We start from the raw sequence: 14,477 nt of genomic DNA, 5'->3' as shown, positions 1-14,477 counted from the left end.
TAACAAAATATTCTTGAGACACCAATATTTTTAATAAAAATTGTTGAACTCCAACCAACTAAATCAATCACTAAAACTGACTGATTTATGAAATTCCAATATCTCACTTCTATAAAAACTGGTGATTTTAGACCACTTCACCGATTGTCTCAATCCTCTGCAGGGTTTCTAGACAGTGATTGGCCTGATTATAAAAATGATGCATAAAAACTTCATAAATCGGTCAGATTTCACTGCTGAACGACTCTGATTTCAATTTTCATATTTAAAAAAAAGACATGGTTAGATTTAATATAAAAAGCTTTTATATTGATTGCAGTTTAACATTTCCACTTTAGTTTAAAGTAGAAATTTTATGGATACTGACAGAACATTAGGGAAAGTAGTACAATGAAACAGAACTGTTTAAGGCCTACATAAAAGTACGACTGAATCATATAACTACCAAAATATGAAGCTCACAAATATTTTGCAGAAAAAGCTACTAAGAGAGCAATTTACATTAATTGAAAATTTTAGCGATCATTAATACTGGTGAACCGGCTGGTCGCCAAAGGCGACTAGAGGTAAATAAATATAATGACATTCATGTATAAAATATAAATAAGGACATGTTGTAGGGGAAATTCGACAGATGGCGCCAACAAAGAAATGTCTTTAAATGATATTAATAACAAAACTATTTGTCCTTCATATTTGTTTTAATTAGCCCTTATTTTTGTTATTTGCCTTTGCAAAAAATTTCATATTTTTTGAAGAGACATTTCGGGAGACAAAGTGATCTGGGATCTTTAACATTAGGTCCATGGAGCAGAAAAAGACTAAGGATCACCCTTAAAGGTAGTTGACAAAAAGAGTACTCAATTTGCCTTTGTATTCATACACGATACGCAACGCTTTTGCTCAAGATATAATTATTTCATTTTGAAGGGCGCAAATCTAATCTTCACGCTATCACGTTGTTGAAGTATACACGTTCACTGAATAATTTCTATTCTGGCTTTAATATGAGAACAGAATAACACGATATCATATTTTTATATATTACAAGCTTATTTTTAACTCAGAGGTGTCACTTATATTTGAACTCGTTTCTAAAACAATTGTACTTAAAAAAAAAAAAAAAAAAAAAAAAACAGTACACAGAAGTACTCATTTTTAAATACTTCATTTTTAACAGGGTGTAAAACAATGTGTTCTTGATTCCTTTCTTTCTACTTTGGCCGATCGTCCCCAGCCATTTCGCGAATTGGCCGGCCAAAGCCCGAAATCAAGAAAAGATCGGACATTGGCCGGTAAGTTTACAGCAACGTTGGCCAGATCGCGAATTGGCCGGCCAATTCGCGATCTGGCCGATTTCGGGCTTTGGCCGTAACATATATATATTGTTACGAATATGACATTTTGCTTCCCTGCGCTGTTAGTCTCTTAGTAAGGAAGAGAGTTTTACAGATAGCTCTAAGGATGCTAAATTTATGCTTGGTTATAAAAATAAAGATTTCCGAATATGCAAAAATCTTGGCGATATCTCCATTAGAAGCCAAACTAAGAATTTTTTCTGGAAGTTTTGCTGACTTAGCATGGAAACTATAAATGCGGAAATGCACGCACGAGAGTAATGTCGTGGGAAATCTGTCTGCTGAGCTATGGTGAAAAGTTCAACAAGCTCTTTGACATATTATGCCACATTATTCCAAGGAAATCATGAAAGACCGGTAGTAAAATATCGAAGAAACATATAAAAAGGCAGCACTTGAAGAAATAAACAACTCATAAACAGCTAGTCGTTTTTAAACACACACTACACAAAACGTTAAGGAGAACTTGAGGAGAATAAACACTCTGAAAACAGAATACTACTTTTTCGACTTCACTGTCAACGTGTGCTTTCATTCCTTGTGTTAGCTCATTTTTTCCAGTTCAGATCAGCGTTTTCATCTCTTCTTGAATTTGTTCCATTTACTCTTGTGCAGATTGTGTTCTAGTTCTAATTTCTTTTATTTCTTCATAATTATATTCAATTCTGTTCTGCATTTTTATTTTTTTATTTTTTCCTGCATAAATCGGATCTCATTTTGAACAGTTTTAAGCAAAGCAATTAGATAGCTGTTTTCTGTCATCTTTGCTGAAGATTTCAACACAATACACTGCTAAACGCAACTCCTGATAACTATGTTATGAAAAGTCTGTATTGTGGAGTACTTGTAAAATAAAATTTGTAAATTCTTGTGGAATAAAGCATTGTTGTTCGTGTTCGAGTTTCACACACTAAAATGTACGTATGTACACATAGCTGGTGATGAAATTTTAAACCAAACAATATAAAATAATAAACTTCAGTATACATGATTATAATGGTCATGTTTCATTTAATTTATGCACTATCTAAGTGTAGTTGGCATTTTCTTTCAGCTTACTTATTCAAGTATATTTCTGTCAGTGTTTCTTTTTTTATTCTTTATATTCTTATTTTCTATTGAGTGATGTAGGGATTGAATCCCATAACAATTTTGTTTTCATGTGGAAAACGGTTTTTATCATGTTTTATTCTTATCAAATTTATTTATCACAAGCCATTAGGTGCATGTATATGAGTTTAAAATACTTGTAGTTGTGACAACAATGCTCAAGAGGCGTCCATCCGTTTAGTGAGCATGGGCTACTCCAAGCGTGATACTCCGATAACTCGTCCAAATACCAGCCAGCAAATACGGAAACCCTCTTTGGAGATTCCCCGACCGCCCCCAACACCTGAACGTCCAGTTATTGTCATACCACCAAATGCATCTGATAAACTACAATGTAAGGATGTTTTTCTTTTTTTTGTGACTATTGCAGGAATTATTCATTAAAATATTCCTGCAATTTTTTATTGCAGGAATATTTTAATGAATAAAGGTAGATAACAATTTGAGTTCTGAAAATTTTTTAATATTATCTTTACTTTTTTTAAAAGTAAGAAATCTTTAAAATTTTTGTTAAATCATTTTATTATTTTTAATTTTAGCATTATAGTTGTTTTATACATATGCATGAATAATCATGTTGCCCAAAGTCTATATAATATACATTTTTAGGTAATTTCCTAAAATTAGTATTGAATTATATATTTTTTTCATGAGCCTATTAGAAGAGTCTTTAGAGGTTTCTTCAAAATTTTGAGTTACAATAGCAATTGTTTTTCAAGACTTAAAAATAGATCGAACAAACTGTTAATTTATTTAATAACAAATGTATTGCCTTTGTTTTCTTTTAATGATTTTTGCATTCTATTATAAATTAGGTTTAAAAGCTGAATAAAGTTTATTCTTGGAAAAAATTGTAAAAACTATTGACGATATGCTCTATATCTGCGTTTTTGGCTCTTATTTATTTTTATTACTTACCTCCACCTTATTTTAACCATATTTTCAACATATCTTTTTTTGACCAGAATGAATTAGGAAAATTGACTAGAATTGAAGAGTAAGAATTTATTGACTTTTTAAACAGTAATAAACCACAACTATCTGAATGACTGAAAAACATTACTAACAAGCATATATGTTATAAGAAATTCTTTAATACTTCATTAAATGCTTTTATTTCCATTTCTAGTGATTTTTTAATGACAGATATATAATCTGTAATTTTTAAAACTACTATTCATTTTATGCATACATGAAGCATTTCATTATTGTTTTTACTTTTATTTTGTTAAAATAAAGCTAAAACAAAAAAATTAAGTTATCAATGCTTTATTATTTCCTACTTCCTTATTTGAGTATTATTTTTGATGAAACAGACCTTTTCTTTTTCTATATTTAAAATTTCAATGGAATTACCCAGTAAAATCTTTGAGTGCTCTGAAAATATTATTGAAATTTGATTTAAGACATCGTTTTTCTTGACAAAATGCTGGTACATAATGACATACAAATGCTAGTACAGTTAGAGTCTAATTCAACATTTTACTGCATTCTAATGCTATTTTGTATTAAAGTAGATAAAATAAAGTTTTTGCTAAGATTCTTATGTACAGTTCTACATATACATGCTAAAAAAAAAAAATTGTTTAAACTTTTTTTTTTTTTACAAATAGTGGTTAGTAGATTGCAAGAGCAGTTTCCTGCAATCTCAAGAACTCTAGTCAATATGGCTTTAGACAGTAGCAACTATAATGAAGAACGTGCCAAACAGTTCCTTTCTGCCATGACTCCTCAGGACGGGTAAGTTACATTAATTTATTTTGCAAAAGTTCAAAAAGTATATTTATATGTGTGAAAGGAAATTGAAGAATATGTTCAAAAGTAAAATTTATTTGATCTAGATATTTTGATTTCATTGAATAAGTTTGTCAATTAGTGCAGAATTACTACACATTACGAATATTTTTCAAAATTAGAAACAGTTCATAAGGATTTCTTTTTATTTCCTTCTTTTTACCTTGAAACTGTCTAAAATTATCTTCTGAAGAAAAGTTGCACGAAGAATTATACAACTTACGTACTACTAAATAAGAACTATGTGATGGATGTGATGATTTTTGTAGCAAAATTGAAAAATAATTTTTTTAAATTTGTTTTAAATTTTGCTAAATAAAATCACAAAAACGAACCATTAGTAAATGATACTAAAATTAGAAGGAGGGCAAAAGTGTATGGTTTTTTTTAATACGCCCTTTTTCCGTGTTTTATGGAAGTAAAATTTAAGGACAGAATATTTGAATATCTTCCTTTTTTTAGTCATTTTAAAGTTGCAATCTGTTTCCTAATCATTATGAAGTCTCATTTTTCCATTAATGGATGTAGAATTTATTTGAGGTGTGATGGAATATGCTTTAACATTGTATAAAAATATAAATCACAATATTTTCTGAGTTAATGTAGTTTTTATAAGTATTTGAAAAGAGAAGAATACAAGGGTACTTTTCTATTTTTATATGTAATTTATTCATAAATATTCAAATAGTTCGAACTAATATATTTATTTTACGATAGTAAATATTTGTTATTATTCTAAGGGGTTAATTTGAATTAAAATTAATGAATTTAGTAGAATTAAATTTTTTTTATTAAAGCTTTTGAAATGTTGATCTGTCCCCTATTCACTGTCAAAGAAATCCTTGAGGTTGAAAAAACTTTGATTATCTTCTTATTTCAGATTTGTTAACATTTGTAAACAAAAATAAACTAGAAAATCATCTTGATCTAAAAAAATTTCACTAAAATTCTCCCCCTCCCCCAAAGCATTTTTTAATTTAAATTCCTTTAGTTACCATTACTCAATATTTCATATTCATGTTTATTATAGAACTTTGTGCTTGAGACAGAATTGTTCATTTGCAAATGGAATCAGTTTTTTCCACCACCAGAAAGGTTATGAGTGAAAAAAAAAAGTTTAAGTAAACATGTTCAGTAATTGATGATTAAGAAATGATTTTTGTGTTTCAGAGCCCGCCCTACAGTTCCTCATTCAGAAGCTGGGAGTGGGATAGTCCAAGTCGATTCTAGTCCAAAAACTGGGTTTTCGACTGATTCACCACCCATCCCTCCTCCGAGAAGTCGACACACTTCTGCTTCTCAGGATAGTGATGCAGGATCCCGACATTCTAGTCTTGAGAGACAGTCACTAAAAGGTCAGAAATCAACAATATATTCCTCTTTAAATGCTTTATTTCTGTTCTTGTGACTTACTTTTTTAAATAATGCTATTATGGTTTTGGTTTTTAAAAATAGTAAGTTACATAAGTAATACTAATGGTCAATCTAATTCTAATGTAATAATTTGATTCATGATGTATTTATGATGCTGCTCTGATGTGTAATGATTTTATGATGGCAATAGTGTTGCTTGATGAAACTATAAGGATAACATATAATTTCCTAATACCAAATTTTTCACTAAAATTTTTAAAGAAATTTTGTTGTTATTAGAAGAAAAATATATGAGGGAGTATCAGCAATTCACATAGTTTTGAACAAATTATAAAAAAACTGCAATAGATGATATTATGAAAGAAATGAAAATATTACCAATTTACTTCTTTTCAACACAATTGCCATTCATATTGAGGTATTAGTTCCACTGCTAGATCAGTTTGAAAATTCCAGTTTCATAGAACTCTATCAGCTACAAATAGAACCAATATAGCACGGCATGTGAAGTATCATCATATTCAAACTTTCACTGCCGAGAGGCTTCTTCATGTGTCCAAACAGATAAAAACATGAGAGTTTCACAATTACAGCTTTTTTTCTATAATATCTGGGAGCAGATTTCATTTGTGCAAAAGACTGGAAGTTTTGAAGATCACCTATATTGCACAAATTTGGACTCTCAAGCTTCCATTTGTTTGGACCCATAAAGAAATTTCTTGGTTTGAGAAAGCTAACTAAAACAGTAATCTCATTGGGGCCTATGGTATTCTAGGAGATTAGAATTTTCAAGCTGATCTACTGCTGATATAAATGCCTCAACATGAATAATAGCTGTTTCGAAAGATAGTAAATTGATAATTCTTTATTTTTCATACCATCATTCATTAAAAATTTTATTATTTTTTAAAAAATTATATATATTTTTTTATTGATACTCCTTCACTATTTGTTTTTACGTAAGTCTTCAAATTGCTGGTTTAAACATAACATAATATTATTCGAAATCCTATATCTTTAATTTTTTTAAACTCTCTAAAATAGCATTACATCATTCTTATATCAAATTAATAGCCATTCTGTTTGGTGCTGTAACTATACTATCAATTTTAGGGGACTTCTAGAAAAAAGTCCAAAATATCATTTAGCAGGTATAATATTCCTTGCAATAATGCCAATTTATTCTTACTATCAGTATGATTTACTCATTTTTGTTAACAATGGTTTTGGAATAATAGTTGAATTTGAAAAATCATTGTGAATTTGGGGCACACTGATACTCAGAAATTCTTGTAGAATTTTCTGAAAAATTTATGGAGAAATTTTGATCCTTCTAGAGCATTACTGATATTTTTGAAAACTGAGACTTTTTAGAAATAATTGCAATTACTTAGTGTGTTTATGCTATAAGAATAATAATATTTTTGTTGTAAGTTATATATTTGATTTTAGTATATTTTTAGATGAAATTAAAAAGAATTTTCAGTATAATTCAGTATAATTTTGTGATATTATTTGTTGTAGGTGATAGTTCCCGTGAAGTTACTCCATCCAGAAGTCCTAGGTCAGTTGATATTGCTTATACAAATTGTTTATTTTAGTGTATTTTTTTTAAAATGTAGCCTTTTAGTTTTACTCAAGATGCAATATTATTTTACTAGATTTATTATATTTAACTAATTTTATATATTTTTCATTTATTTCATCTGTTTCTTAACATTTTTTCCATATTAAATATGATAATATTATTATGCTAATAACCTTTTAATAGTTTAATGTTTAGTTTTCACCTTTTAATAGTTTAATGGTTTATACATTACCTTACACTAAAGGAATTGCTGATTGAATATTTCTGAAATCATTCATTACATTGATATAATCTTAACTGAAAAAATGCTAAACAATACATTTACATTATCTTCACGATATTTCATGGCAATCAGAAAATTGAACATCATGAAAACATGCATTGTACTAATAGGAAAGTTAATACTGGATTTAAAAATATGTAAATTTCAAAATGTTATTGATGCACATTGGATATAACACCAATAGTAGTAAATTATTTCATATTAGTAACTTCAATATGATATTTTCAATATATTCTTCTGGCATTTCAAATAGAATGAAATTGCTATTTGAGGATGAAGAACAAATGATTATGTCTGATTTATTTCAGTTTACTGTTAAATTCTTTATTTAGAGTTTATACAATTTCTAGAAGATCATTTGCAGATTACAACTTTCATTCATCACTTCAAATTAAAAAAAAAAAAAAATGGGCTGCAATTTTTATAATTTAAATTTTACTTTTTAGCCGCCTCACTTCTACTGGTTCTCCTGCCCGCAAAATTACCGCAGCAATAGCAACTTCTACAGATCGTATGTCAAGACCAAAATTTAAAAAAGATGTTATAAAGTAAGTAAAAAAAAAAACAAAAAAAAACCTTGGTAAATACTTATAAATAAAAGAAAATCTTTTACCAACTTTTTCAATAGAAAAATTAACATTACTCTGCTGAATTCTTACACTTGACTTTACTGAATTATACTTTGCATTTCATATTTGAACTTATTTGCACAAAACTACTTATTAAATTGTTTTCTTAAAATTAAAGATTTGCTTTTAATTTAAATTTTAGAAGCAGTGTAATAATTGAGTCCAATTTGAAAAAAAAAAAAAAAAAAAAAAAGATAAAAGGCATTCAATCTTATTGAATTCAATTCTTTCAATTCAATTTTTCTAACTGAATTATTTTTAAGAAGACATTCATAAAAATAATTGCTCTATCTACTATAAACATAACCTAATGACTAATTATTAAACCTTCATGTTCAATTGGAAAAAAAAAAAAAATGTTTTCCATGAATGAAAATGTTTTATGTTGTTTCACAATAAATGTACTTTAAAAAAATTATTATGAATTCTTTTACATTCTGCCAGTTTTGTTAATTGTATTTAGTAAAATTTTCTTTATACATTTTTTAAAAAAAGTTAACCTTTTTGCAGTAACAGAAACTGATCAAATTATGAAGTTTTGAATTTCATTGTTTCAAATGATTTATATGTTGATTGGTAGATTTTTCTCAACCCTTTGGAGTGATCTAAAATAATGATATTCAAAGCTTCATTACTCAATCCATTTTAATTAGAGAAGAATGTAACTTTTTTTATGTCAAATGCTATACTGTCAAAAGTATTTTACTAAATATGATCAGAAAACTATAAAAATATAGACTACATAATTTTTCATTAATGTATTTACCGATACAAGTAACATAATTGTTCATCCCTTTAAAGTATTTTTCCCCTTGGAAATGGAACTCATATCTAAGATTTTAGAAATTAATTATGAGAACATTATAAGAGTGGGCATCATGTTTACTGATCAACATGAATGCTGACAATTGTTGATTGCAGGTGATACTTGATTTATAAATGACAGCAGAACATTCCTCAATGGTTCTAACACATAAAATGCAAGATGCTCTTAGCTAATTTAAACTATTTATGTAAGCATTGCTACTTTAGAGAGGTGTTAAAAACATATTCTGTATTTGCATTTCCTCAAATTGGTTTCAAAACCTTGTTAATTCAAATTTTTATGAAAATTTGATAGAAAAAAAAACTTTTTGAAGTATTATTTTAAAATCTTCGTAAGTTAATGAATTTAGTGGTCTTAATGAATATTTTAAAAATTTCATATCTAATTTGCTAAAAATTCTCCTTTAAAATGCTTGCATTTTCATTTTTGGACAACTTTAAGGCAACAATTGGTTTAATTAAGGCTAACAATATGCTAACAACCGCTTAAAAAAAATTGAAATAAATAAAGAATAACAGAATGTAAATTCATAGAGGTATTGAGGAGTTTTCAAAAGATTAATTGATGCTATTTATTACTTAAGGGAAAACCTTCCCTAAAAGACTATAATGAATTAGAAATTTATATTATATATACAAACAAGCAAAAAAAAAAAAAAAAAAAAAAAAAAAAATTAAAGGGCATAGATTTGCTTCTATTAATGGCAAAACCGAATGCATTTTTATGTTCTTTTATCTAAATCAGTATGCATTTAAATTTTTAACTAGTATGTAAATCATTGGCAAAATTTCAAAGTCAAAGTATTGTAAATTTTAACTTTTTTGGTTTTTGTTTAAACTATTTTCAAGGTAATACAAGGAATTCAAAAGCAATCTTTATTTTTTGTTAATTTTATATATTAAATTTTTTAATATATATATCTATAAAAAATTAATTTGTGAAAAATTTTACTTAAAAAATTCAGAAATTAATTTTTTATCTTAGTCATCTTTTTTGATGTTTTTAACATAAAGAGAAATTTAGTTTTAATGACACGTTAATTATTACTTTTATTATTTTATTTACTTACTACTTATTTAAACTTTATATTTTTAAATATTTAAATTTATGTGTTTAATTTTTTTATTTGTTTCTTCAATTAGTTAAATTTATTTTATTAGAAAATATATAAATTTGATATTATCAAATCTAAATTTTGATTTGATTTAACAAATTCACATGCCCTCCCAAGTCCTACAGATTGCCTGATCATGGCGGGAGGGTGTCCCTGGGCAGAATGGGTGAAGTACGTCAGGAGCTTGCTCCTGGTCGGGTCACCCAAGGCGTGAAGGCCATTCCACTATGCCCAGCTAAAATTTTCAGATGAAGGAGTTTCTACCTCCTGGTGCTCCAGTCTTTTGACTCACGGAAGCTGCACTTCCCTCCCCATGAATCGGTTGACATCAGGCCTCTGCCGAACATATTCTAGACTGTTTAGGACTTCTTTGGGGGAGAAATTTATTCTTCTCCCTTCCTCATTTTTGACTTTCTTCTTGTCAACAGATTTTTGGATTTGGTCTGACTAAGTCAGGCCATGGAGATTAGCAACAACAACATGATGTAGAAAATTCATTTAGATTTAGAGTAAATCTACCAAAAATTTTTTCTGCAATATATTTACATTGATAGATATTAATAAGTTCAAATATTTTTTAGAGTTTCTAAAGCTACATGTACACGGAATGATTTTGAAGATGTGTCTACAAATCGAACACGAGCTAAGGGCCCTGATCCATCTCTCAGGAAGGGACCATGTGAAAAACTATTGCTGTAAGAATATATCTTATGAAATTTGATATATGATTTAAAAATCTTTGAAGTTAAATAGTAAAGAAAGTTAATTTGCAATGAAATGTTAACAGAAAAATTATGAAGGTTATAGAAATTGGGAAGGAAGAAGTGAATTTCCACGGTGAATTACATTTTGGAAACTAAGGGGACTTGATCCTAGTTTTAATTTTTTTTATATATTTTGATTGTTATAATATTTTATATATAAATATTTTTCATATATTTTCATTGTTATAATAATGAAAGAGTTAGTTTTTTTAGAATGAGTTAGTTATTTTTTAATTAGATTTAATTAAGATCTCAAATATAAATTATATTTCATGAGATGGCTTAAGTTTAGGTAATTCTAAGGATAAGACAATTTAAACTTACAGAAAGAAAGTTTCAAATCCTTTGAAACTTCCTATTAAAAATTTATTCTTTAAATAATTATTTTAAAAACTATTCTCATATAAAATTCAACAAATAAAACATCTGCAATCAAGGCAAAGGTTTATTTTGTGATTGTTTGTTTTGTCATACTGGCAAACAAGTCCGTTGCATTAAAAAATTGATTCCAAACACCTAATGCATATTTACAAATAGAAATGTATGCAAAATAAATAAAAAAATGCTCCTGATAAAATTTTGTTTTGTGAAAATTTTTCGGTAAAATCAAATCTTTGTGACTAGATTAAGCTCAAATCTAGTATAAAAATTAAATCAGTTAGAATTATGATATTGCATATATATATCATATTATAATTTGAGATATACTAACAACTTTCAATACTTTTATACATTAAATCTGTCAAACCCATAGTAAATTGAAAGAAAAACAAAAGTATTTGCTTTGGAATCTTCAAAATTAATTTTTCAGATTAGAATGAAAATTTATTCCATTACATCGTATGGCCAAAATTTATGTAAAGATGGCATGAGCACACAATTTGTCTTATGATTTAAGAAAATAATTTAAGATGAAATGTCTGATTTCCTTTATTTAAAAAAAAAAAAAAAGTCTATGGAACATTTTCGGATTTGGAAAGTATTTTTAGAGCCAGAAAAAAAAATAATGAGAAGTTGCTGTTATCCATTTTTATTTTATTTTATAAAGGATTATTCTATTGTTAGCTTTATCATTTTTTTATTACATCATCCTCTATTTTCATATATTATTGCTTTATTTTTGGGAAATTGCAAGTCCGAATTTTTGAAGGACTTATCTACATTTATGTTATGTATAAATGATACGAACATCTACCCACAACCACCATGTGGCAACCATTTCTTATTTACCCTTCAATCTACTGTAATATCATAATAAAGACAGACACTTTTCTTTCCTAAGTCTGTTGGTGCTCATTTTACCATATTTTAACCATTGCTGAATAATCTGTCACTCTTAGTTTTATGTGCTATTAGTTCATAATTAAATAGTTTAAATCTTAAAATCGTGTGTATAAGCATAGAAAGTTCTGATACTATCTATATACAGAAACTAAATAATACATTATAGATGTCTATGATTAATTATTTTTTCAAAAATCTTAACCGTAAATGCTGTGCTTTATTTTTAATCAACATTGTTAAACTCTTTTAGAAGTATGAATTTTTAAGGCTGCATATTATTATTTAAAGAGAAAGCCCAACTGCATGAATCAAATGCATTTGAAGATAAATCTCACATGTTGTAATATGTTACAATTTGCCTTGAGATTTTGGTACCTTTTGTCCTTCATTTAATTCATGGCATTTCTGTTGATTTATAAAAAAAAATACTGCAATTATTAAAAAAATTAGAATTGCTTTTGAAATTTAATACACAGACAAAGTAAATAAATGAAAATATTTTTTAAAAAATCAATTATTTTAAATCAAAATTTACGAAATATTTTTGGTATTTATGAATTTTTTTCATACTTATTTTTGGTTTATATTTTTAATTTGCGAAATAAATATGGAAATTAAGGTCTGTTAGGATAAGAACTTATATAAGAAAGATAATTGCATAGATATGGTACTGTTATAAAATGTATATTTCATCAGGAATTTTAAAAATTGCATTATTTTTTTTATCTTTCTCTACTCGAAATCATTTCGTGCATTTTCCTTAGACTGCTTATGTTGATTTCAGTTTTATTATAGTTAATATAATTATTTTTTAATGAATTTTAAAATGGGCTGTTGAGTCATATCTTATTTGATATTCCTCATTAGAACATTTTCACTTGATTTGTTTTGTATTTAAACAGCATAATGAGAGATAAAAGCTTTAATTTTTTTATGATTATTCTATTATAGGAAGGAGTACATGCCATGGATTGGACCTGATCCTAAGAATCGTAAAGGTCCGAATTCCTCACTTTGTCGTGGTCCAGATCCAAGTAATCTGAGTTCTAGATCTGAGAGTCGAGCAAAAGGCCCTCAAAGGGACTTCCACAAAGGACCTTTGGTCTCTTTCAAACATTCTAAAATAGCTCCTGCACCTTCTGTTGTAGAGAACGAAACAGATAATTCCAGATCAAGTTAAACTGTTGATATCTCCTGCCAAATATTCCAGTTGGAGTCTTTTTAAACCCATCCCATTTTACTTAAAAACATTTGATTCATATATTAAGAAAACCGCTTTAAATATTTAATAATTATTCCTCGACTTTAGTTATTGTTGAATTAACTTGCTTATAAAGGAAGAGTTATTATGTTTATAAGATCATAGTGTATTAAACCTTTCACTTTGTTGATTGAATTTGTCATGTTTTTATTTATTAGAGTGCTTACATATACACTTTACATTGTAAAGTGTAGCATACTATGTTTTATTTTAAAATTGTTTATTATATTTATTTAAAAAATATATAACAAAAATCATCTATTTTTTAGAAAATAAAATATTTTTATTTTATGCTTAATATTTTTTTTGTTATATATTTTGAATTTTAATACAATTTATTTTTTACCTAAATATTTTATTGAGATTCTATTTATTGGAATAATTATATATTAGTATTTTAAATTAAATAATATACCAAATAAAAAACATGATATTCTCACATAATGCACACACTCAAAAAATATGCTGGTTTAAAAAAGGTTAATATTTTTTAAAAAAATCTAATACTCTTGTATTTTTTTTTTAAAAATTAGTTCATGTTATAAAATTTTGTTTCATTTATAGAACACTGTTGAACATTTTTGAAATTTTCATTCATTTTTCAAAATTTATTATTCAAAATTTTTTGAAATACTTTAATTATATTTACATGTAGATAGTTTATAGATAATTTGATGTGCATTATTTTTGTATATTTAGTCAACAAACTATACATATTTAAAAAAAATTATTTATCTATTTCTCTCTAGTCTCACAAGTTGATTTTAGCAATTTTTTTAACTGTTGTATTTATTTGTTAATTTTAGAAATTATTTATATTTTTAACATGTTATTATTACTGTAATTTATTATGTTATTTATTTTGTGGTTTACTACCATGTGTTAACAAGGTTTAGACTTTGTTAGAAAATGAGTTGATTTTATAAGCCATATCATTTGATTTAGTAAATCTGATAAGTTATTTATTCATTGTAAGTTGATAATATTAAGTTCCAATAGAATTCCAATTATCCAAATTGATTTTGGGAATAAAAATAATATCAAATAAAATAAAATGTTAACATTGGGAAAATATTATTGAGAATGCTTTAT

General features: G+C 26.8%; 1 protein-coding gene across 2 annotated transcripts in view; it reads left to right on the top strand.

The window, feature by feature from the left end:
* The window catches only part of LOC129969136 (uncharacterized), a 35,811-nt gene extending 22,291 nt beyond the window's left edge, over positions 1-13,520 (top strand). Inside the window, exons 10-16 of one of the 2 annotated variants that reach the window (XM_056083558.1) lie at positions 2,612-2,802; positions 4,082-4,208; positions 5,433-5,617; positions 7,161-7,200; positions 7,954-8,055; positions 10,658-10,771; positions 13,076-13,520. In XM_056083558.1, the coding sequence (XP_055939533.1) occupies positions 2,612-2,802; positions 4,082-4,208; positions 5,433-5,617; positions 7,161-7,200; positions 7,954-8,055; positions 10,658-10,771; positions 13,076-13,304 (988 nt within the window). In that variant the 3' untranslated portion in view covers positions 13,305-13,520. The remainder of the gene's footprint in view (positions 1-2,611; positions 2,803-4,081; positions 4,209-5,432; positions 5,618-7,160; positions 7,201-7,953; positions 8,056-10,657; positions 10,772-13,075) is intronic. The other variant, XM_056083559.1, reaches the window with a different exon arrangement.
* The last annotated feature ends 957 nt before the right edge of the window (positions 13,521-14,477 follow it).

This window comes from Argiope bruennichi, chromosome 5 (genome assembly GCF_947563725.1).
Source record: "Argiope bruennichi chromosome 5, qqArgBrue1.1, whole genome shotgun sequence".
In the NCBI taxonomy this organism is placed as follows: domain Eukaryota; kingdom Metazoa; phylum Arthropoda; class Arachnida; order Araneae; family Araneidae; genus Argiope; species Argiope bruennichi.
This window is presented reverse-complemented; position numbering and strand designations above follow the sequence as displayed.